Below are 25,143 nucleotides of genomic sequence, written 5' to 3' on the forward strand. Positions count from 1 at the left end.
TGCCTGCTCTGCCTCCCAAGTGCTGGGAGGCCAGTACTATTCATATTTTTTGGTAAAGCCTTTATGTGTTTTAGTGGGAGTATTTTCTACTCTTGTGGGTTGACATGTTTCATTAAATCTAAGAAGTTTTTGTCCATTTTTCAGCTTTTTTATTTTATTTTTTTCTTTTTTCTGTCATGTAGCTCAATGAATCTGGGTTTCACATAATGGCGGCCATGTAGCTCCCTTTGAATTGTGTTCCCTCCTACTTCTGTTTCCTAGACTCAATAATTTTGATTTTTCAGTCCCTAGGCTTGTTGATTTTTTTCCTTTTTCAGAACTGTTTAATTTCTCTAGCAAATGTTTCATTTATGCTTTTAGCTCTAGAATTTGATACTTTAAAAAAATCAATTTTATCTTTATTGATAGTCTCCTGTTAGTAATTGATTTCGTTTACTTAATTTGTCCATGTTTCCCATTAGCTTTTAGTCTATTTAAGACAGCTGATGTCTCATGAAGCCTAGCTGGCCCCAAAGTTGCTATGTAGCTGAGGGAACCCTGAGCCTGTGATCTTCCTGCTTACAGCTCCTGAGAAGGTTGCAGGTATGTGGCGCTGCACCTGGTGTACGCAATGCTGGGCCTCACACTCAGGGATTCTTACATGTTAAGCAGGCACTCTACCCACAGGGCCACATCTGTAGCCTGAGGCAGTGTTAATGTCTCAGGCCATCTTGGTTTCTTGAAGTTTCTGTTTGTTTCTTGTAACTGGCATGCCTTGTGGGTTTTAGTACTGAGAATTGAGAATGGTTTGTACTGAGGCCATTCCGCAAACTGGAGTCTCGGGCTCTGCTGCCTTGCTTGTTGTGGAAGGCCTTCGCCGTGTCTGGTCACAGGAGCCTCTGTTTGATTAGCGCATATTTGGATTATGTTTGGGTAAATATTTTTTGAATTCCTAGAGCTGTCTTAGTCAACCCCATAGGCAAAGTATGCTTGGTTACCGTAAAGGACAACAGTCAAGGCCACAGCCTTATTTGTATGTGAGATCTGTGCTTGGGCCAGTTAATTAGGGAGTTCCTAGAAACCAAATAGATGGGAGGGCTGTTGTATTCTTATCTGACCTGTATGAGCAGATGAGTTGGGGCCAAGGACACAGAGTTCAGTTTGAATCCTATAAATGGTTATAATTCTCCATCCTGGTTCCAGGTTTGGTCAAGTCTATAGCTCTAGAGCCCTTGAATGAAGGGGAGACCACATTCCCCTGAGGTAAGCCTTCCTTACTGCTCCCTGCTGGCTTTTGACAGGGTGCTGTACACTGCCACCAACTTCAGGTAACCTCAAATCATTGTGGTCTGTAGGTAGGGTCTAGGCTTGTGGAGGTCAGGTGATCATGGAGTCATTCCTGGGTTATGTCTCAGTCTAAATAGGGTTCCTAGAACCATCCCGTGGTTATTTCCTCTGTTCTAGAGTGCGTGATTGTAGCACACCCTCTGCAGCTTGCAGACTTTCTACTTTATCCTATGACTATAGTGGGAGGACCATTGTTCTAGGAAAAGGCAATTGTTAGCCACTCAAAAGATGGCAAAATAAAGCCAGTTGCATCCTAGAATGATGGAGATTAGTGTCAACATCGACTTGGTGATTTCTCCACCATCTTCATTCCGTGAATGCTGGGATGATAGATGGTGGTTAGGCACCTGATGTGAACACTGAGAATTAAACTTGGGTCCCCTACAAGAGCTCTTAAGCTCTGAGCCATCTTTCCAGCCACCCCAAAGCTTGTTTTGAAGGTATATTGATTCATCAGCTCTGTCATAATTTAGTTCCCAGCACTCGGGAGGCAGAGGCAGGTGGATCGTTGTGAGTTTGAGGCCAGCCTGGTCTACAAAGCAAGTCCAAGACAGCCAAGGCTAACACAGAGAGACCCTGTCTCGGGTGTGGGGGGGAGCAAGCAAGAAAGAAAAGGGTAGGACCAAGAACATCTAAACAGGCTTCTGGATTTAGGAGGCAAAATTGTCATTTGGGTGTGCTAGTCTTAGCCTGATTCCTGAAAAAGCTGTTTGCTTAAATGTGGCCCAGAGCAAGCGAAGCCTCTGCCACAGATCCAAGATAACGGTGGGAATTGCTGTGCTCCTTGAGCCATGTGATCCAGCAGAGTCACAGTGGCAGACAGAGGTTAACTGCAGCCTCTGGTTGGCAGGATGCCCGAGGGCAACCACAGGAGGACCCAGATCTCGGGGTAAAGCTTCTGGGTACATCCTCTGGGAATATATTCGTCTGAGAAAGCTTTTGGCTTGGTGGTGAGCCTAAGTAGAGTCTGGACACTTAACTGTGGGTCACCAAGTTACCATTTATCATGAACTACATACCAGGAGTGGGCTGTTGTCTGACTCACCAAGCCATAATTTCGAGCATGCACAGCATTTTGTCACCAAGCGGAAGAACATGTACAATACTGGGCTTGCACTGAAGGCACAAGTAAGTTGGACAAAACAACTCACACTCCATGGCCCCTGCTTGTGCTATACTGACTTCTCTTTCCTAATCTACACTTATGGCTTCTTAAGGTGTTTCCTATGATCTGTTAGCAGAGGAAGAGGAAAAAAAAAAATCCAGCTTGGTTTGCAGGTGGTTCTGTGTAGCATTCAGGCACAATAGCCCATTTCTGGGACATACCTAAAGGTCATAGATGACAGGAGGCTGTGGAAGTCTTAAGCAACAGAGTTACTTTATTATTACATAGAGAGTCTTATTTGTTGCTCAGGATGGCATTCAACTCCTGGGATCAAGTGATCCTGAGACATTGCCACTGTACCTGGTGAGGAAGTGATGTTACCGTAGATCACACTGCCACTGAGAGAATGACCTGGCGTGGATTCGAGTCAGACTCAGGTCCCCAGGTCGAGGCCTACTCTGGTCTTCTTTCAGATTTGGGCTCTGTAGCACCACCTTGTCTGTGTGTCCCAGGAGACCTCAGGGTTCTGACCTAGGTGTTAGGGTCATTTGGGGCTCTAGAGGTACAGGGTAGGCACTACTCTGGCCTTTGGATCTGCCCCCCCCCCCAAGAAAAATAGGAAAGAAGACAAAATAAACTTAGAAGAATAAACACAGGCAACTCTATGGGGGTGTGGTGCGTAATAACAGAATGCTCTAAGGAATCAACAAGTCATAGCTGCAACAGGAGGATGCTATTGAGTTGTCACCTGCTCAGGCCCCATCCTGCCTGTTAGTACAGACTACTTATTTCTTGTTCTCACAGGCCACAAACAGGCTCAGCTTCTCAACCTCAAACACCCTCTTATCCTGGTAACTCCCTGTCCCCTCTCACAGTCTGTGACTTCTCCCTGATGTCTGAGGGTGACTGCAGTCCACAGAGCATTTTTTCTATGTGCTGCCGAATCTCCTTAGTTCTCACCCCGTAAATGAGAGGATTCAAGGCTCCCGGGAGCAGCAGGTATATGGCACTGAGTAGGTTCTGGACATCCTGAGACACGGTTTTGGCCACTCGAAAGACAATGGAAGTGGAAAGACCGGAAAGGTAGATGGTGAGGATGACCAGCAAGTGGGAGCCACAAGTGTGCAAGGCCTTGGCTCGGGCTCCTCCAGAAGAGATCCGGAAGGCAGCGTAGATGATACGAGTGTAGGAGGTTCCCAGTAAGGCCAGGTCAAAGGTCACGGTGACCAGCCTCATAGCCAGTCCCACCCGGTTGTTGACGGTCAGGTCACCACAGGCTATGCTCAGCAGTGCGATGTACTCACAGGTGAAGTGTCTTATCACGGATGTCCTGCAAAATCGAGCTTTTGCAGTCAGTACCACTAGGGGCACTGCCACCCCTAGGCTCCGTGTCAGGGCAAAAGTGGCCATCAGGCCCAGTAAGTGTGAGGTCATCAGGTCAGTATAGCGGAGTGGATGGCAAATGGCTACATAGCGGTCAACAGCCATGGCCAGCAGGAGATTGTAGTCCAGAAGGAGAGTAAAATAAATAAAGAACATTTGTGCCAGGCAGCCGTGTAGAGAGATGGGGTTAGCATAGTGCACGAAGCCTTCTAGCATTTTAGGCATCACAGCCGTGGAAGCGCAGATATTGACAGCCAGGAGTAGAGCGATGAGCACATACATGGGCTGGTGCAGGCTCCTCTGGGCCACCACTGTATGGATGACTAAGGCATTGGCGGAAAGAATGGACACATAGAGGAAGGCAAGAGGCAGGACCAGAAGGGGCCGCCATTCCCGCAACCCAGGGAAACCCACTAGGAGGAAGCTGGTGTAGGAAAAGTTGAAGACACTGGCATTTCCATTCTCACCCATTGACTTTGGTCCTGGGCTGGCACCAAGAGTGAGAATCAGAGGCTGTTGGAACAAAACGGCTGTTTTAAGAGCCTGAGGCTTACATAATAAAAATCTCTCTCTCTCTCTCTCTCTCTCTCTCTCTCTCTCTCTCTCTCTCTCTCTCTCTCATGCTTTAAAAGCAGACATGTATAATGCCACGTGTGTATGGGAGCTACACAGATGAATAAGACATTCTTTGTTCTCAGGGAGCTCCTGGCTTTCCCTTGTAAAATACAAATGTATAAGATATTTGTTGTAGGATGTCACAGTGTTTTAATTGTTGAGTGAAATGTAAGCCAGAAAATTAGATGTGGTATATGAAAGGGGGGAAAACAATGTTCAGAGACAAAACAAGAAAAAACAAGCAAACTCTTTTGGTCGAAAGTATATAAAGGATCTTTGTTTCAAGGAGCCTGGGCAGGACCCAAGTAGGGCTTCAAACTGGGGAGAGTGGAGCCAGCCGGAAACAATGGCCTCACCTCTGTGCTCAAGGTACACTGCCTAGGGCAGAGGGAAGTTGCTGAGGAAACTGGTTTTCTTGATCCAAAAGTACCAGGCTGCATATTCTGGTCCCTCCTTAGCTCCTGTAGTCTGACTGTGGCATCTCCTGCCAGGCCTTGTTTAGGAAACTTACTTCCCTTCACCAGGGTGAGGCCAGGACAAACAGGGGTTCACCAGAGCGCTAAGCACAGAGCCGCTAGACAGACCCACAGCTTCCTTGTGGCTTGGGTTGGGGGTAGACGGATGAGGAGTAAGAGAAGGCTGTGTATGTAGGTGGCATCTATTTGCTAGTGACTTTACATCAGAAAATGTTGCAAATGATTTCAGAAATTAACTTAAAAACAACAACAACAACAACTTCGCTTTGGGGCTGAGGAGAGGGCTAAGAACATTTACTGTTCTTGCAGGGCACCCAGGTTCAGTTCCCAGCTGCCTATAACTGCAGCTCCAGGCCACAAAGAGCCTTCTTCTGAGCTCTGCAGGCCCCAGGCTCACACAAAATGCACAGACATGTATTCAAGCAAGACATTCATATAAAAAATAAATAAATAAATAAATAAATGTAAAATAAAAAATATCTCTATTTTGATAAGTATTGCGGTGCATGCCTTTAGACCCATCATTGCTCAGGAAGCAGACTTCTGTGAGTTTGAGACTCACCTGGTGTAGATAGTGAGTTCCAGGCCAGCCAGGGCTACATAATGAGACTCTGTCTAAAAATAATTAAAAACCCATCATTTCATCAACCAGGAAGCCAAGACACAGAGAGGTAAAGGCCTAGTCCAAAGTCACACAGCTAATAAACGACATAGCTGGATCTACACCCAGAATGTTCTCATCTCACAAGTTCAGGGTTCGAATCTTGTCAAGGTTTGCCTCGGACTTGCTGGGTTTTGGAATCTGAAGTCTGGAATCCCCAGAAAATGGCCAGGCAGAGTTAGCAACTAGTCACTTCACTGCAACAGCGCTATCTACCCTGAAGATCAGAGGAGCCTTGCAAGTTGTGGAGCAATCTGGGACCCAGTGTGCTCCTCCCTCTTTATCAGTGTTTGCGCCCCTAAGACTGACTCCCTCTGGATACCAGAAGAGGCGTGTCTTCTAACAAACCCTCACACCAGAGAGAACTCAGGACAGGGTGGATCTGGAATTCCCACCCCCAACCCTGGGGTATCTTTCTGGACATTCCAGAACACTGCAGATTTGGGGAGACCTAGCATTGTTCGGATTAAATGAGGACCAGACAGCCTTTGTGGCAAAGTGATGAAAGAGTGCATAGGCGAGCCTGAAAAGGACTGTAGAGGATGGTGGCAGCGAGACCTGGGCGAGGCAAGAAGTGGTTCACAATAGGAGGGAACTGAACCCTGGGGGAGCAGGAGCCAGGAAGACACTGGGTGATCCTGCAGTCCTCTTTCTCAGATATGCCAGAGGGCATAAGGGAGAAGAACCCGGCAGGCTGCCCGAGGATCTCTTGACTTGGACAAAGTTATCTTGTCCTTTTCATAGGCTCATTTGTTTTTCTGTTTTGTATCTTGGCATTCCTTGGGTAGATTCCATAAGGAACTTTTTTTTCCCCCCTCTGAGACAGGGTTTCTCTGTGTAGCCTTGGCTATTCTGCACTTGCTTTATAGACCAGGCTGGCATTGAACTCACAGCGATCTGCCTGCTTCTGCCTCCCGAGTGCTGGGATTACAGGCCTGAGCCATCTAGCCTGGCTAATAAGGAACTTCTTTGATATGGGACCCTGAGGCAGTCAATAAACACTACGCACAATAATGACCCTGTGAAGAAAAGATAGGAGATGGAGGTGAGGGGGCTGCCATTTAAACTGGTCAACAAAGAACTTAGAAAAAAATAAGGAAAAGTTAAAAAAAAGAAAAGAAAAGAAAGAAAGAAAAAAGGAAGAACTTCCTAGAGTCAAATCTATCACATAGTAGCCAACCAAGGAAAAAAAAATGATCTACAATTTTAAGGCTTTAAAGCTATGATGATTATATTGGAGTTGCCATACCCTGAAAAGGGAGGAAGTGGGTTGAGGCTATTAAAGGTGCAGTTACTGAATGGCATTTGGGTACTTTAAGCAATTCACAAGTGAAGAGTTTGTTTTTTAGTCAATAGCTGTGCATACAAGTGGAGAGTTCAGATGAAGGATTGAAGTCGGAGATGGAAATGTGGGGTATGAGATAGCATCAGTGGAAGACTTAAGAGAGAGAGGAGGGAGAATGAGAGCCAGTAGCAAACTGGCAGAAACTGGAAGAGCCTTGGTTTCCGGGAAGGCTTCAAGGTGGATGAACTTACAGACTACTAGGGTAAGGTCAGTGATGCTAGATTGTCCTGTAAGGACCGATGTGCAGAGTTCCGCCGTGTGAGTGAACAGTCAGAGGGCTGAAATGAGGACTGTGGACTTCCTGGGAGTCCTGAAGAAAGAGGCATAACCCCCACAGGAAAAACAACACAAACCAAAAGCCCAAAGAACAAAAACCCTCATTTCCCCATCCTCACAAAGGATGTGTTTGCTGTAGCCACTCTTCAGGTGAGAGATGGTTGTTTTTCTCCTGTCTTCTGGGCATCTCACACTTCCTACTCTGTCTCCCAGTTTATGAAACTCAACTGTCATGAAAGAAGCTAAGCTTTGCCTTAATTTCTTATAGACCCCTAGATCCCAATATTCTGTCTCCCTTCCTGGGCTGAGCCCTCGGCATGCCTTTCTCACGGTATGCCTCCTCACTAGACAAAAGTCATTTCGAGTGGGGAGACCATGGCTTATTCACTTCTGCTCCACTGTCTAGCACGGAGCCTGCTACAGATCAGGGCATTTATAAAGTGTGCTGGAGGTGAGTGTACAAAGGGACCAATTAAACCTTGAAGCAGTTCTTTGAGGCTGAGTGAACGAGTGCAAATTGAACCCCACTAGGACCAAGGATTTAAAGTGACTTTATTAGTCTCACCTAGCAAGAGAAGCCCAGCATCAACTCTAAGCCTTACCTTGGTTTCCCTTGTGCCCTACATGAGGCAGCTCTGTTTGGTTTGTTTGTTTGTTTGTTTTTGATTTTTCGAGACAGTGTTTCTCTGTTTTGGCCCTGACTATCCTGGACTCGCTTTGTAGAGCAGGCTGGCCTTGAACTCACAGAGATCCACCTGGCTCGACCTCCCGAGTGCTGGGATTAAAGGCATGTGCCACCACCGCCCAGCTCATGAGGCAGCTCTGGAACCCTTTATTTAAGCTGTCTTACTCTCACAGCAAGGTAAGAGGGTTTATTACAGTGCTAGGTGTCTGTTATGTAGCGTGTGGCGCCTTCAAGAGATTAACACTCTTTCACCTTAGCCTGTAGGTGAAAATAGAGAAGTGGAGAGAATCGAACTAGCATTCTTAATGTACTGCAGGCATTAAATTATGGGGCTGCAATGCAAGTTCGTCAAAGGTAAAGTAGGCTCCAACCTCAGGTTTACCTGCCTCCGAATTCCCCATAACTCTGTCCTCACCGTGGCAGCCTGTGATAGCCTCCGAAGCCGCTCCCTTGCCAGGCCTTGATTTAACCTCCAAAGAGGTTAAGTTGGTGGTGATCAGTGCCCAGTTCCACGGCACTGCTCTGTGGGTCTGTGGAGGGAGAGTTAATTATACCTGGGGCCTGTGTGGAGGACCAGAGGAGAGTCCCAGAGGGGAGTCATTTCCAGGGACTTGAAGGAGGGACCAAGGAGAAACCCAGAAGCACCTGTTTCTCTTCATTCTGTTATTTTTTAGTGCTTACTTTAGGCCTTATTGTTGTTGTTTTATAGGTTTATTTTAAATACACATCAGCTAGTTGGTTGGTACCGTGTTAGGAAACATCATCATTTTGTATTTGAAGTGCTCAAGGCCCTTTTGAGAAAAGGAAGGTTTTAGTTGAATATGTGTAATAGGAAACAATTCTTTGGGGCTGGAGAGATGGCTCAGTGGTTAAGAGCACTGGTGGCTGTTCCAGAGGACCCTGATTCAGTTAACAGCACCCACATCAGGTGGCTTACAACCATCTGTAACTCCAATCCCAGAGATCCAAAATCCTCCTCAGGCCTCTGTGGGTACATGTGGGTACATGTACTGCACATGCATACATGCAAGCTCACATTTATTTTTTGAATAAAGATAATCAAAATCTTTTTAGAAAAAGAGACAAATAAGTTACTTTCTTGATATTGCTCTGAGAAGCTAAATCTTGATGCTTCTGCACACTGCTCCTAATCAATGGCTTTCTTTTTTTTAAAGAGAATTTTAAATAATTTTTTAAAGAATTATTTTTATTTTTCACATTTGTTTGCTTGTATATATGTCTGTGCACCATGAATATATGGTGCTCACAGATTCCAGAAGAGGGTGTTAAGTCTCCTGAAACTGGAGTGACAGATGTTTGTGAGCTGCCATATGGATGCTGGGAACTGAAATTAGGTTCTTTGCAAGAGCACCCATGGCTCATTCCTAGCTGCCGAGCCATTACCCGAATGACAGAAGAGTCAGCTGCCCCCACCTACAGATGGTCGCTACGTGCAGGATTCAGTCAACTACAGATGAAAAATATTTTAAAAATTGCATCTGTATTGTGCATAAATAGATCTTTCTGCTTATGATTTATTTTTATTTTAAAATATTTGGTTTTTCTAGACAGGGTCGCTCTGTGTTTATGGTTTCTTAAGCGCACAGCATGATAATTATATAGTGTTTACATTGCATTAGGTCTCATAAGTGTCTATAAACGATTAAAGTATATGAGAGAACAAGTGCAGGTTGCATGTGATTACTATGTCATTTTACATAAGGGATTTGAATATCTACACCTTTTGGGATGGGAGGGTCCCTGAAGCCAATCCAGCACTGGTCAGAGCACTGACTGAGGAGCTCATCCTTTTAATGATCTATTTAATGTCCTTGTTTAATGGTCATTTACCTCCATACAGCCCGCAAACAAGGTCCTGCCGTGGATCATCACTCCCATGCCTTGTTTTCTATTTCATGCTGACCTCTTGGACTTGAAAGTTTTCCACCCATTCAGAGCACTCCCATCTCATCCATTCTTGTACACAGAGGTCAGACTCGCTCTCCAGTGCTCCTGCTCCTTTGTGCTACCTGCTGAGAGTTGAGTGAAATCTGTGTGTGACTAAGGGTCTATGCAGACACAGCAGAGCTGTCCTCGCCTCTCCTTTCAAGAATGGAAGGGCCTGTCTTTCTTTCAAGACTTGGCTTTCATGCTCTGCTCTTTTAGATCCATGTAGCACCTCCTTGAACGCATCATACGTTGGCTCTCCTTCAACTAGCTCAGTCTCTATCAGGCAGGAGATGCTGCCTCCATTTTGCAGACAAGGAGGCAAAGGTTTGGGTGGGGCTTGGGCTGGGGGTAGGGGTGGGGGTGAGGGTGGGTGCAGGGGTGGGGTATTCCAAGGTTGCTCTGTGCTCTTATCCCTTGTGAGTGGCAGAACCAAAAATCTTATTCTGATTCCCTCCTTTCCTAAGCCCCGAGTTTTTTCTGCTTTGCAAACTTTTTCCACATCTTCACTCTTTTTCCTTTCCTCTATGGAGAACCGCCTTCTCTGTGAGGCACTCCTACCTTTAGTGAATCCTCCTCCTTTCCACAGAGCTTTGTGTTTTTTTGGGGGGAGATGTGGTGTGGTGTGTTTTGAGACAGGGTTTCTCTGTGTAATAGACCTGGCTGCCCTGGAGCTTTCTTTATAGGCCAGGCTGGCCTCGAACTCACATTGATCCGCCTGCCTCTGCCTCCCAAGAGCCGGGACTAAAGGCATGTGCCACCACTGCCCAGCTCCACAGAGTTTTGTACATAAACTACTATTGAATATCATATTGCCACAAATGGATAGATTTGGGACCTTCTTCTAGGCATAGGCAAATTTTTCTTTCTTTGCAATTATTGCATTACATGATGTATGGTAGGACATTTTATGGATACATAGATAAACAAGTGAATAAAGCAGATGCAAAGGGAAGGGACGAGCGAGGGACAGAACTTGCTTTCAGCTGGTAGTTGCTGGCTTCAGAAAGTGGACATAAGACTCTCAAAGATGGATGTAGATAAGCTGGGCACCATGGCTCATGCCTCTACTGCTAGCATTTGGTAAGCTAAAAAGAGCATCTTAAGGAGTTCTAGACAGCTGGGGCTATCGAATGGAGCCTTGTCACAAAAGGTATGATTATAGCTGAGATAATCTATACCAGAGATGATTCACTCATATGAATGCCCTGCCTTCACTGAATAGTGAAAAGTGATTTTCGGATCCACAAATCTAACCAATGAGCCAGGAAGTTCTCTACGTGAGGGCAGGGACTGGGGGCTTCTCAGTGGAGACCTGTTGCTGAGTCTTTTGGAACAGAGTTGCCAGGTGCTGCCTAATTTCCTTGGTTCTGGCCCCATAGATGATGGGGTTGACCAGGCATGGGAGCAACAGGTAGAAGGCACTGAGCAGGTTGTGCACATCTTGGGAGGCAGTGCGGGCCACACGGTAGACGATGGATGAGGACATGGTGGAGGAGTAGACGGTGAAGATGACCAGCAGGTGGGAGCCACAAGTGTTCAGGGCCTTGGACCGTGCTCCACCTGATGAGATCCTGAAGGCAGCATGGATGATGCGGGAATAGGAGGCTCCTAGCAGGAGCATATCCAGGACTCTGTTGAAGATACGAACAGTGAGCCCCACAGTCTTATTCAGTGAGATGTCCCCACAGGAGAGCTTCATCAGAGCCATGTGCTCACAGGCGAAGTGGTGGATCACATTTGAGCGGCAGAAGCGGACCCGGGAGGCCAGCACCACCACTGGAGCAACGATGCATGTACTCCTGGTGGCTGCCAGCACCACCAGACCAGCCAGTAACTGTCCTGTCACTATCTCTGGGTAGCGAAGAGGATAGCAGATAGCCACATAGTGATCCAGAGCCATGACCAGGAGGATGTTGCAGTCAAAGACAATGAGAAAATAGATGCAGAACATCTGCCCGAGGCATCGAGGGAGGGAGATGTGGTTGAAGCGGGCAGAGAAGCTGAATAGCATGGCAGGCAGCACAGTGGTGGCAGCGCAGACATTGACAGCCAGGAGCAGGGCGATGAGCAGGTACATGGGCTGGTGCAGGCTCCTCTGGGATGCCACAGTGTGGATGACCAGGCCATTGGTGAAGAGGATCACCAGGTAGAGGCTGAGGAAGGGCAGCATCAGGAGGGCTCTGGCTTCCTGAATCCCTGGGAAGCCCACCAGGAGGAAGCTGGTGTAGGACTCATTGTAGGTGCCATTGCTCCACCCTGACATGATGCTGGGGGACACGGGAGGCTCCAGGGAGAAGGAGGGACAGGGTACCTGGTTTCAGTCCTGGAAAGGCCCTGCTAGGCGCTGCCCCAGCCTCTCACCAGGCTGGCCTGGGTGTAGTCATAATCACCAACTATCACATTTCTAAGGAGGAAATGAGCCGTATGTTAATTTATAGTGTGATCCTTTAAGAAAGAACTATTTTCCGTGGCCCCTCATGTTTATTCTCCCATGTTTTTCACTAATGAGTCCTTGAAGACCTACTTTGTGCTGCTTTCTATACCGGGGACTTGGAGCATTTGGTGAGTAATATATTTGTCTCTTGTCTTGAATGAATTTCCATTGTATTGAATGAGATCACAATGACAGCAGTTAAAAATGCAGTAAGCGCTAGGGTGCTAAAATGGAATCCTCTCCATCCTGGCTTCTGCTGAGGTGACAAAAGCCAAGGTGGGGGAAAAAAATCTCATGCTTGAGCAGTCTTGCTATGCAGGAGTTACAGAGGAGGTGGCTGGACACTGCTGTTGACCAGGAGCTGTGCCCACCTGAGGAGGCGGAAAGGTGTGTGTGAGGTTGGGGAGTCAGAGGGAAAGAGTTGAAGTTTTCCTTTTCCTCACCCCAAAGGGAGATGGGTGACAGCAGTGGGAAGCTTATGCCTCGTCTTGAGCCAAGCAGGAGTGGGGGGTTACTTTCAAAAGACACACTGCTGTGGATTTAAATTACATCCTTTACAAGTGTGCCATGATCTACAGCACTTGTTCTCAGCAGAGAGCTGGCGAGCTGACATTCTAGGCCGTTGCCACTTAAAACAAGCAAGCAAGCAAACAAGACAACCCAACAGTCCTCCAGGAATAATGTGAGGACCCTGACAAACCTCTGTGGTTTTTCATTCTGTTGATAGCCCAGACTCAACTCTTACCAGTACGAACCAACAGCGTTCTCCCATCTCGTCCGCACCTTGGGGTTTAGTTCCTCCCTATACTAGGATTGTTTCTCCACTCGTGCCTTCAGAGTACTTCATATAATATAAAAAGAGGGTCACAAGGGGCGGGGCAGCTTCTCTCTGTTATCTTTTATGACTGTACCATCTGATGGAGCCAAGCAACTCTGTTTCTTTGGTTCTTGCTTCCCCTGCCTCTTTCTTCCTCCTACCCCTACATCTTTCTGGAACCATCACCCAAGTGCTCCATTCTCCTCAACCCCAAGTGTACAGCTGTCTCATTAGAACTGCAGACCTTTAATTTGGAGATCCATCCTAGGCTGACCCCAGCGTCTGAGCAGAGGAAGCTGTGGAGTGCGGATCCTGGGACTGAGGCTAGCTAAGGGAAGGGCTGAGGTTCTCAGAGCGCCTCAGGAGGTCAGAGGCAGCTCACAGTTCACATTGTTCAGCAGCAGTGAGAAAGGTCAGAGGAGGGGACTGCAAATGTTCATGTTCTTTCGGGCCTCCCTGGATCACAGCACCTGCGACCTTTGGCACCAGAGACCCGCGGAGCTCAGGAGTCTACTGGAATCTAGCAGGAAGAGAGTCTGGCCCTCCAGCAGGAATGTGGTTCCTTGCAGGGTGCCTTGGTCTGAGTACAGCTCTCTGCTGTTGGAAAGGACAATGGCTTTTGTAGATAAAATTTTTGTTTTGTTTTGAAGGCCAGCCTGTTTTGGGGTGTCTGTTCTCTTGTGAAACAACCTATCTTACCAAAAGTCTGTCCAAGTGTAGGTCTTTCTGTGGAGCTACCATCCTCCCTCTGAATAGTCCTTCCTTGTTCCTCCTAAGACTCACCCAGAATCCATCTAATCTATAAAACCTAGTGGTTTTGTTTGCTTGTTTTTTTTTTTTTCCTTTTTTCTTTTTTTTAAGGCAAGGTTTCTCTGTGTACTTCTGCCTGTCCTGAAACTTGCTCTGTAGACCAAGTCTGGCCTCAAACTCAGAGATCTGCCTGCCTCTGCCTCCTTAGTGATTAAAAATGTGTGCTACCACACCAGGCAAAATTTAACTTTTTAGAGGAGGCTTTAGGGACAAGAGTTTGGGTTGGTCTAAATGTGGTCAAGACAGGACAGAGTGCTGGGTGTAGGTTCCTGACCTTGTAAGAAGCAGTCAAAGTGTAGCTGACACTGATAAGAAAAAAGAACATTTCATTGGAGGGCAGCCAGGCTGGCAAGAGCACGGCTCAAAGCTGGGGTGTGCTGATCTCCTGGAGGACAGCACGGTGGAGTGAGATACTTCATGGGGGAGCCTGGTCTGCCACTCACTTGTGTGATGTCAAGGGATTTATTCTATCCTAGCTGTGAATTGGGAGTTATAATATTGGCTTCTCAGCATGTGAAATTGATAAAGATGATGAGCAGTGTGGATGACTCTTTTGCTCTTTTTCTTATTCTTTTTTCTTTCTTTCTTTCTTTCTTTCTTTCTTTCTTTCTTTCTTTCTTTCTTTCTTTTTATCTTTCTTTAAAGCTATGTCCTCCATGGCTGACCTTAAACTCACTATGTAGCAGAGGTTGACCTTGAACTCCTGATCCTCTCCTTCTACCTCCCACGTTCTGAGATGGTACAGGAATGTATCACCAGACTGGGCTTAGTGCTTTTTTCTTTATGTCCTCTTTTAGTAAATGCGAGAAGTGAGCTCAGGGCCTGACCCTAAATGCTGGACATGAATAGGAAGTCTGGGGACAGAGGAAAGGCCGCTGCCTTGCTCAGTGGGCTTAGGCACACATTGTACTCCTGAGTCTGCCGATAGATGATACAATCTTAGTTCCCGTTTGTCCAGAAAAAGGAAAGTTTAGTCTTACAACTCTTTCTTATACAAAATAGGTTCCTTTGTGGTGCTGTCTGTGCTGACAGAAACCCCGTCCTGCTGTCCTCTTAGGCGCACACAGACCTGCACGGTGAACGTGGTTGTTTCAACATGCAGAAGAGAAGGGAGCTGTACATGGGGCATTGACGAACGAGACGTTTGGGATTCACACCTGTCAGAAAAGTCTAGAATTTGTTTACCTTTATACAAGAAGGAAAGGAATGAGTCGGATTAGGCTCTGGGTTCCACTCAGAAGATGGCTTAGGAGACATGGCCACCCTCAGAAGTCCTGACAACTAAGGTTAGAGGCCAGCAATGTGGACGCGTGGCCTTCTTTTCCCCTGGATTGGAAGTGGTGAAGCACTGGGTAAGAGGAACTGGGGGAGGTGGAGTTGGCCGTGGCCCTCATTACCATCTTCTCTCAGAGCCCCCCCACACCCCTGCCCCCCTAAGCACACGCTCTCCTACTTACCAGGACTCACACAGGCAGGGGAAGTAAAGACTGGTCAAGTCAGTCCCCAGTTACCAGAGTTAAATTCTCTTCATTCCTCCCAGAGGGAAGCAAGAACTTGTGAGGCTCCCTCCCAGCTTCTGACTTAGCTAATTAGCAAGGCCCCAGCGGTTGCCAGGATCCTGAGGGTGGGGAATAGTCTGAGTGAGAGCAGCTCCTGACAGAGACAGACAGTAGGGAGGGACTCATCTGCAGAGAGTAGTTTATCAAGTGTCTCCTCACCCATCGCTTCCAGGGGTTGTCACGTATCTGATGGGTCAATAGCCAGTCTGTCAACCTGTGACCCCATGTCCCCATAGCCAGGTCTGTCCCTTGTACCCAGCCCTGTTCAACTGCTTACTAGGAGTCTCCATATACCACACTGTGCACTGGAGTCATGCCCTTCCTTTCAAACACTGGCGTCCTTTGGGGTGTGTTAGGAATGCTGCTACCGCCCATGCTTTCTGGGATGGGGTCGAGCGAGCAGTCAGGGCAGGGAAAGGCATTGATGGTGCCCCCTCTTCCTACCTGAGCCCTTGACTAATTCTGCCTAGCTTTTGTTTGTCTTTTGAAACATGTCCATCTTTATTCTTTCGACCACTAACCACCCAGGTCTTGTTAATATTATTCCTGGCATTCTTATTGTGTGACAGTAGCTAGTGACTGCTCTGTCTGACACTCGATAGGTGAGAATACGTTGACTTAATTTTTCTTACTCTTTACTCACTTGATAGATAAAATGAAATGCCTTTGGTTCCTTGGGTATCCTCCCTCTGTCTCTTTTCTCCCTGTAGCTCAGGCTTGCCTATAACTCACCATTGAACTCAGTATATTCCTGCCTCAGCCTCCCACGTGCTAGAATTACAGGCACATCACTTATAATTTTCTAGTTGGCTGTGTGCATGTGTGTGTGTGCGTGCGCGTGTGTGTGAACAGCATGTACATGTGAACAACATGTGTGTGCGTATGTATGAACAGCATATATGCATTAACAGGTTTATTGCAATTTAGTAAAAGAGTCTTGATGCTTTGTAGCTTAACTTGTGTTTTTTTTTCTAAAATTGAAATAAAATCTTTTCTCATACAATACATCCCGGACGGTTTTAACTCAGTCTTTGTGAGAGTCTTTCATGGCATAAATCTGAACTCTCCCCCAGAGAGCAGGGGTCCCCACTCCACTCGATGCTGGCTTTCCAGCTTGCTCCCCACTGTTCCTGCCTGAATACCACAGCCCGCTGTGACGTCTTGTGTGAAGAAACCACATCAAGCTGTGGTCAGATGCTTCTGGCCTTGGCTGGCCAGGAATTCACCCTGTAGACCAGGCTGGCATCAGACTCACAGAGCTCAGCCTGCCTCTGCTTCCTGCATTCTGGGATTAAGGTATGCCTGACCTGTGAACTCTTATTTAATTCTCATGACCTAAGAGAGCAGGCTCTGTTTTTTTGTTTTCTTTGTTGTTTGTTTTGCATGTGACATCTGAGGAAACTGAGGTAGTCAAGTCCATATGGAAGAATCTGGAAATTCCTGTATGAGCTCCACTGTTTCACATCCTGGCCTCTAAAGCCTGAACAGAAGCTTTTGGCTCGGGGAAGAGGTAAGAGACGAGCGTAGGGGAAGACAGAGGGAGACCGCAGCATGTGCACTAAATGAACTCTAAGTCTGGCCTAGATTTTTAAAAAAAATATAGATTTATTTTCACGTATGAGTTTTTTTGTCTGCATGTACATATGTGTGCCGTATACATGCTTGGTATTTGTGGAGGTCAGAGGAAAGCATTGGATCTTCCGGAACTGGAGTTTCTGAGGATGTTGGGAACCAAACCTGGGCCCTCTGCAAGAGGAGTTAAAGTATTCTTAACCACTGAGCCCTCTCTCCAGTCTCCTCCCTCAGCCTAGTTCTTTATCTAGCCACTGAAGGACAAAGGCCAGGGCTTGGCAGGCAAGTGGTGAAGTGGGAGAGAAAACTAGGGTGTGATTCCTGGTCCATAGTGTATGGAGCTGAGGCTAGCTTGGGGTCACATGAGGTGTATGTTTTTACACAGTGCCTGAATAGAAGAAAGCCAAGCACGATCCAGGCATGCCTCCTAGCTGGAAGTGTAATTGGAATATACTGGAGCCAGAGCATTCTGGACATAGCAGGAGAGTTGCTCAGGCCTAGGGATCTGAGAGACAGCAGAATTTGAGCAAGGCCGATAGGGAAGGGCAGGATGCCTGGACCTGGCATGATGAGTTTACAGTGTCACGTGGGTCCAGAGGGACAGGTGACACACTCAGAATCTGGGATCCTGCAGCCATGTGTAGTGAGGGAAGGGAACCTTGGTAAACCCTAACACCCATGAATGGCACCTGCTCTGGGAAGTTGCCAGGAAACTAGTGTGTAGCCAGGGCTGGGAGCTGCTGACCTAGACCTTTGTGCAAGGCTGTCTTCTCTGTGGGAAATGAATGGTTTTCTCTGGGGCTCATCAGGGAGGCATTTACACAGTACTACTATGCTGACAGGACTCCACGTCTAGAAGTCTGGCTGTCTTGGTCTTGTGACAGGCCACACATTGACTTTTTTTGAGGGGGGGGGTATATTCTAGACAAGGTTTCTCTGTGTAGTCTTGGCCTTCATGGACTTGCTCTGTCGATCAGGCTGGCTTCAAACTCATAGTGATCTGCCTGCTTCTGCCTCCCGAGTGCTGGGATTAAAGGCGTGTGCCACCACGCCTGGCTGCATTGACGTTTTAAAGGCTCCTATGGATTCCAGTGTCTTCAAGTTGAAGTTTGCCTCATCTCATCCGGGGGCTGCACTAATGTCAGCTGATCCAACCTTCTCTTTTCCTTTTCTCTTCGGCAGACTGGATGTTAGATTTATTACTGAACATGATTTGGTGAGGTGTAGAACGGCAGAGTGGAAGCCGGCAGGAGCGCGGGGCGTGCTGCTCGTCCAGGGGACCATGACTGCAGCTAGTTTTGACCTGACAACCATCAGGGATGGGCCTCTTCCCAGCTCCTGCGTCTTTGAGTTCATCTGCATTGAATTTGATTACTCCACACTTGTTTGGATTTGGAGCTTCCGGGCAGGGACCTTGAGCTTAGCTCTATCCAGAACCTCAATTCTGCAGTTTGGTGTGGATATGATGACCTGGACAGTGTGAACTCTGGCCACTGTGCCCTTGGGCTTCCCAAAGGCACTGCACATTTGTGTCTGGGACCTAGGCTTGGGACAACATTGAGATATGAAACATGAATATTCAACATAAAATTGTAGCAAAACCCACGTGGCAAACAGGCGGCACACACTACCAAGGATGCTGCTGTTTGCACCTGTTGTACTCAGGCCCCCAGGAGGAAAGGAACTTGGTTGGCTTAATCAGCTGCAGACATTTTTATTTTTATTTTTATTTTTATTTTTATTTTTAAAGACAGGATCTTCTATGTAGCCCTGGATGGTCTTGAACTCAGAGAGATCTGCCTGCTTCTGCTTCCTGAGGGCCGAGGTTAAATCATGCACAAACCCAAAGCTTCCTTCTTAATCACTCCAACACAAGTGATTGCTCTGTAATCCATAATTGTCTCATTTAGTATAACTACTGTATTTGCTTTATTGAATGTGTACTACTGGGCACTATTACTTATGTATGCCTCCAAATTCCACTCTAGAATTTCTGTTTTCTAGAAGGGTAGACAATGGGCTTAACATAAAGCTGTGTTGTTTGTGATGTTTAGACGTGAACTGCCTGTCACAAGTGGTCTCCCAGCCTAGGCTGTCTTCTCTAGATATCTTTTTCCCCCCCAAGATAGGGTTTCTCCATGTAGCCTTGGCTGTCTGGACTTACAGAGATTCCCCCTGCCTCTGCCTCCCTGAGTGCTGGGACTACAGGCGTGCGCCACCGTGCCCAGCTTTTATTTTTTTTGAAACAGTCAATGGCCTGAGTTTTAAAATGATTTACTTATTTATTTACTTTACATCCTGATTGAGGCTTCCCCTCTCTCCTCTCCTCCTAAACCACCCCTCTTCCCCCACCTCTTCCCCCCCCCCCCCAATCTCCCCTCCTCCTCAGAAAAGGGGAGGCCTCCCATGGATATCGGTGCACTTTGGCATATCAAATTGCATTAAGACTAGGTATATCTTCTTCTACTGAGGACAGGCAAGGCAGCCCAGTGAAGGGACTCAAAGGCAGGCGACAGAGTCAGAGACAACTTCCTCTTGAGCTTTAGGAGGCCCAGCTGTACAGCTGTTGCATATGTGCAGAGGACCCAGGTCTGCCCCATGCATGCTCTCTGGGTGTCAGTCAGTTCAGTCTCTGTTGGCCCCTATGGTCCCAGGTTAGTTGATTCTGTTGGTTTTCTTGTGGTGACCTTGAACTCTGTGGCTCCTTTACTCTACCCTCCCTATCTTCCATAGGATTCCCTCAGCTCCACTTAATGTTTGGCTGTGTGGCTCTGCATCAGTTTCCATCAGGTTCCTGCATGAAGCCTCTCTGATGGCATTTACACGTTAGGCTATGGCCTTCAAGTAGTGCAGAATATCATTAACAGTTGTCAGGGGTGTGATTCCTCTCATGGCATGGGTCTTAAGCTGGGCCAGTCCTTGGTTGGCCATTCCCTCAATTTCTGCTCCATCTTTACCCCTGCACATTGTGTAGGCAGGACAAATTGTGGGTCTAAGGTTTTGTGGCTGGGTTGGTGTCCCAATGCCTCCATTGGAGGTCTTGCCTTGTCACCGGAGATGGGCAGTTCAGGCTCCATATCTCCCATTGCTAAGGAGTCTTAGCTAGGGCCACCCTCATAGATTCCTGGGAGTTTCTATTGTCCTAGGTTTCTTGATTGTCCCAGGTTGGGGGAGGATGCAGGGAGAGAGTAATGGTTTGAATTTTTAATTTGCTTTTCAGAAGAACATTATTCAAAAATAGTCCAGAAAAGGTCATCACTGCTATTCATTTTTACAACATTTTCTTTTCTTTTTCTTTTTTTGGTTTTTCAAGACAGGGTTTCTCTGTGTAGTCTTGACTATCCTGGACTTGCTTTGTAGACCAGGGATTCAAGGCATGCTCCGCCACGCCATGCCTGGCCATTTTCTTTTTTTATTTTAGGAAAGATCTCTCAGTGGCTCTCAAGTTTGTCTTTCCAAGGTAGCCCTTAGGAAGCTTTGTCATCTCCTACAGTTCTAGAAACTGCTTCAAGGGAATGCTAGTGGGAATTTACAACTGGTCCATCAGTTTGCCAGGCACCAACCAGGAGTAACTGAGAGGAGGCTTAGCTATTTAGTCATGTAAATGTTTATCAATACTAAATGATTACAAATCTCTGGCAGTCAAGCAATCTGTTAAAGTAAAATACGATTTAGAACAATACTTAAAGAGACACAAGCCATAAACTAGAATATTATATTTTGTGATTTAAGGCAATTTATTTTTAATCTTACTTTATATGATTGTAATTTTGTCTCAGGCTTAGGAGAAATAATTTTCCAGTTGTTGGCGTTGGCATATACCTTTAATCCCAGCACCAGAGGCAGAGATAGGTCGAGTTTTAGGCTAGCCTGGTCTACAGAGTGAGTTCTAGGACAGGTGGGATATACAGAGAAACCTTGCCTTGAAAAGGAGAGAGGGGATGCATTTTCAATTTTTAAAATATTTTATTTTTAATTATGTGTGTATGTGTACATTAGGGTAAGGTTCTGTGGAGGCCAGAAGAGGGCACTGGATCTCCTGGAGCTGGAGTTACAGGTCACCTCACATGGTGCTGGGAACAGAATTTGTGCCCCCTGCAAGGGCAGTATGTTCTCTGAACCACTGAGCCATCTCTCCACCCTCCATTTAATTTAAAAATGTATTTATATTTATGTGTGTGTTTGTTTATTCATGTGCAAGTGTGTGCCATGTGTGCCATGTGTGCTGGTGCCCTGGGTGGCCAGCTGGGGTTACAGGCAGGTTTGAGCAATGTGACATGGGGAACAGAGCGAAAGCCCCCAGAAAGTGTGGCAAGCGATCTCAAATACTGAATTGTCTCTCTAGCCTCCATTTAACATTCTTTATTTTATTATTATTTTTAAAGACAAGGTTTCTCTTTGTAGCCCTGGCTGTCCTGGACTCACTTTGTAGACCCAGGCTGGCCTCGAACTCACAGCCATCTGCCTGGCTCTGCCTCCCTGAGTGCTGGTATTAAAGGCATGTGCCACCATGCCCAGCCCATTTACAATTCTTAATAATTTATTTGTATTATTTAATAAGCTGTGTATGTTGAGCCATGATACTTCCAGAGACCATGGATGGAGTAGCAAGTAGCGGTCCCTCCCCTGCTTCACCAGCAGCAGCGATCTTTTCAGTGCTAAGGATCAAATCCAGGGCCCCGAGGCACATGTTATACCAGTGTTCTGCCACTGACCTACTTCCCCAGCCACTCTTACTAATGATAATTTACTATTATTATTTGGTTTGATACAAGGCCTTAATATGTAGATTTGGCTGGTCTAGAACCTGCTAGATAGACCAGGCTAGCATCAAATTCATAGCTATCCTTCTGCCTAACAACTAGAGTAGGGGCTGTTTTTGACTCTGTTGCTGCCTTTGGACTCCTTCCTCTAACTGAGCTGCCCTGTCTAGGCTCAACAGGAGAAGATGTCCTCCCCTTCTCTGAGTAGGAAGGAAGAGGAGAATGGGGGAAGGGAAGGGAAGAGGGAGGAGGTAGGAGGAGAGGAGAGGAGGGAGGGGCAGCTGTGGTTGGGATGTAAAGTAAATAAATAAATAAATAAATAAATTTAAAAAAGAGAATAATTTTAATGACAAAATTGCCCTATGGGTTTTCGAAGTTGGGGCTTCTCTATGAGGCTTCCAGTGAAATCTTCTGGATGGTTAAATGTGCTGTTTTAGACCTTGTACTGCTGACTGAGGAGCAGCCTGGGAGGATAGAAAACGGCCCTGCGATATTCTGTGAATAGCCTGCCATTGGATTCTTCCTAGAACATGGAGAACCTTTTTCCTTAGTTTATTTACTCAGTAACAGGTTTTCTTGAAAAGCTGGTACCCAGATGTCAAGATGCATTCTTAGTTTTTAAATTTTTTTAAAGAGGTCACTTTTGTTTTCACGAGACACCCCTCCCCCAAATTTAAAGTGTCATCTGTAAACTTGGACAGCATGAAGGCCTCATGGGGTGAGAGATCTCAAAACGAATGGATACAGATTTCTTCACGTTTTATCCAATTCTTTGAAGGGCTTGCTAAAGAGAGGATAGAAAAGGACAGCCTCAGAGCTTTAACACGGTTTGCTCTGTGACTATGGGCACACGGATGCTCTTTTGTGAGCACGGTACCTGTTGTTACAGTGCTGGGCAGAGCAGGGTTGAGGGTGCCATTGGTATACCGCCCCCCCCTCCCGCCATCCCTCACTTCTATTCTAGGTGAGGAAACCTTTGTGGGAAGCAGCAATGACAGCGACAGTGGATGCATGTGACGGAAGGTGGACGGCATGAAAGGAGCCAGCAATGGCGGAGGGACACAAGGGGCTTAAGAAAGGACAGTGGGGGAAGGGGACAAATTAGAGCAGAGTATCACACCACATATGTAAGAAAAATGCCACAAAGAGCCAGGTGGTGGTTCTATATGCCTTTAATCTCAGGAACCCCGGGTGGGGGGATTGAGGTGGGGCAAGGCAGGTGGATCTCTGAGTTCAAGACCAGCCTGGTCTATGTAGTGAGTCCCAGGACAGCAAGAGCTACACAGAGAAACTCTGTCTGAAACAAAACAAAACAAGACAAAACCAAACCAAACCATAATCAGAAACAAAAAAGAAAAGAAAAAAACCCCCAAAAATCAAAACAAAAAAAGATATCTATTATTTTATATGCTGACTTAATTAAAATAAAACAATGTAACACAAGTTGCAACTTTGTCCCTGTGTATCCATTTCCTGCCTCCCTCAGTTTTACCTGGGATAACTGAGGCGCCAACAGAGACTTATCAGAGGAGACTCATGGGCTTGCACTCAGGAATGATCTTACCAGGTGTTGCCTGATTTCCTTGGTTCTGGCCCCATAGATGATGGGGTTGACCAGGCACGGGAGCAACAGGTAGAAGGCACTGAGTAGGTTGTGCACATCTTGGGAGGCAGTGCGGGCCACACGGTAGACGATGGATGAGGACATGGTAGAGGAGTAGACGGTGAAGATGACCAGCAGGTGGGAGCCACAGGTGTTCAGGGCCTTGGACCGTGCTCCACCTGATGAGATCCTGAAGGCAGCATGGATGATGCGGGAGTAGGAGGCTCCTAGCAGGAGCATATCCAGGACTCTATTAAAGGTCCGTATAATGAGCCCCACAGTCTTATTCAGTGAGATGTCCCCACAGGAGAGCTTCATCAGAGCCATGTGCTCACAGGCGAAGTGGTGGATCACATTTGAGCGGCAGAAGCGGACCCGGGAGGCCAGCACCACCACTGGAGCAACGATGCATGTACTCCTGGTGGCTGCCAGCACCACCAGACCAGCCAGTAACTGTCCTGTCACTATCTCTGGGTAGCGAAGAGGATAGCAGATAGCCACATAGCGATCCAGAGCCATGACCAGGAGGATGTTGCAGTCCATAGAAACCAGAAAGTAGATGCAGAACATCTGCCCGAGGCATCGAGGGAGGGAGATGTGGTTGAAGCGGGCAGAGAAGCTGAATAGCATGGCAGGCAGCACAGTGGTGGCAGCGCAGACATTGACAGCCAGGAGCAGGGCGATGAGCAGGTACATGGGCTGGTGCAGGCTCCGCTGGGAGGCCACAGTGTGGATGACCAGGCCATTGGTGAAGAGGATCACCAGGTAGAGGCTGAGGAAGGGCAGCACCAGGAAGGCTCTGGCTTCCTGAATCCCTGGGAAGCCCACCAGGAGGAAGCTGGTGTAGGACTCATTGTAGGTGCCATTGCTCCACCCTGACATGATGCTGGGGGACACAGGAGGCTCCAGGGAGAAGGAGGGGCAGGGTACCTGGTTTCAGTCCCGGAAAGGCCCTGCTAGGCGCTGCCCCAGCTTCTCACCAGGCTGGCCTGGGTGCTTGGGCTTTCATGAGTTTCCAATATTTCTAGAGAAAAAAGAAGACATTTAGGCTTATTATTTGATGAGATATACATCTTTCAATAAATCATTGCTGCTTTCAAACAAGTCATGGGAGCAGATATTCTCCATAAATGAAATAATAAAAATTTAGCCTTTTGCAGCTGTGTATTTGAACTCATGAACTTCTTGCCTCTGCCACTGGAGTGCTGGCATTACAGGTACGTGCCACCATGTCTGGTTTGTATTTTTCTGAGTGTCATGATCTACCCATACTGCAGTATACATCAGTATTTTATCCACTTTTTTCTTAATCTTTTAAAAACTATTTATTTACTTTCATGTGCGTTGGTGTTTTGCCTGCATGTATATGTCTGTGTGAGGGTACCAGATCCCCTAGAACTGGAGTTACAGATAGTTATGAGTTGCCATGTGGTTGCTGGGAATCGAACCTGGGTCCTCTGGAAGAACAGCCAGTGTTCTTAACTGCTGAGCTGTCTCTCCAGCCACCACATTTTTTTTTTTGTCTTAAGGACAGGTCCTCTCTACATATCTCTGTCTGTCCTGAAACTCATTACATAGACCAGGCTGACCTCAAACTCACAGGAATCCTCCTGCCTCTGTCTCCTGAGTGTTGGGATTAAAGGCGTGCACCACCACTCCTGGTTCAAGCTTATTTTATTCACTTTAAATGAAAGAATAGTGTATCACCATGTAGACATCACATCCCATTTATCCACTCACAGTTGGAGGGGACTTGGATTATT

The 25,143-nt window shown here is 46.9% G+C and overlaps 3 protein-coding genes and 1 non-coding gene across 4 annotated transcripts; all 4 read right to left on the bottom strand.

Moving 5' to 3' along the window:
* Window positions 1–3,274: 3,274 nt before the first annotated feature.
* LOC127192145 (olfactory receptor 52E8-like) lies at window positions 3,275–4,285 on the bottom strand. The gene has a single exon (XM_051149465.1). It carries the CDS (start codon window positions 4,283–4,285, stop codon window positions 3,275–3,277), a length of 1,011 nt encoding a protein of 336 aa, XP_051005422.1.
* Window positions 4,286–11,095: 6,810 nt separating this feature from the next.
* On the bottom strand, window positions 11,096–12,107 carry LOC127192146 (olfactory receptor 52K1-like). Its single transcript, XM_051149467.1, has one exon. It carries the CDS (start codon window positions 12,083–12,085, stop codon window positions 11,096–11,098), a length of 990 nt encoding a protein of 329 aa, XP_051005424.1. The 5' UTR covers window positions 12,086–12,107.
* A 6,481-nt stretch (window positions 12,108–18,588) lies between these two features.
* Window positions 18,589–18,722, bottom strand: LOC127192480 (small nucleolar RNA SNORA70). The gene has a single exon (XR_007830967.1). It is a non-coding gene; the product is annotated as a small nucleolar RNA SNORA70 (small nucleolar RNA).
* A 4,589-nt stretch (window positions 18,723–23,311) lies between these two features.
* Window positions 23,312–24,329, bottom strand: LOC127192147 (olfactory receptor 52K1-like). Its single transcript, XM_051149468.1, has one exon. The coding sequence runs from the start codon at window positions 24,260–24,262 to the stop codon at window positions 23,312–23,314; it is 951 nt and encodes a 316-aa protein (XP_051005425.1). The 5' UTR covers window positions 24,263–24,329.
* Between the last annotated feature and the right edge of the window lie 814 nt (window positions 24,330–25,143).

The sequence above is a fragment of the Acomys russatus genome, chromosome 7 (assembly GCF_903995435.1).
Source record: "Acomys russatus chromosome 7, mAcoRus1.1, whole genome shotgun sequence".
Lineage (NCBI taxonomy): Eukaryota > Metazoa > Chordata > Mammalia > Rodentia > Muridae > Acomys > Acomys russatus.

Excerpts from the sequence above, each read along its gene's own strand:
- LOC127192145 (XM_051149465.1), bottom strand. The coding sequence starts at position 4,285 with ATGGGTGAGAATGGAAATGCCAGTGTCTTCAACTTTTCCTACACCAGC.
- LOC127192146 (XM_051149467.1), bottom strand. The coding sequence starts at position 12,085 with ATGTCAGGGTGGAGCAATGGCACCTACAATGAGTCCTACACCAGCTTC.
- LOC127192147 (XM_051149468.1), bottom strand. The coding sequence starts at position 24,262 with ATGTCAGGGTGGAGCAATGGCACCTACAATGAGTCCTACACCAGCTTC.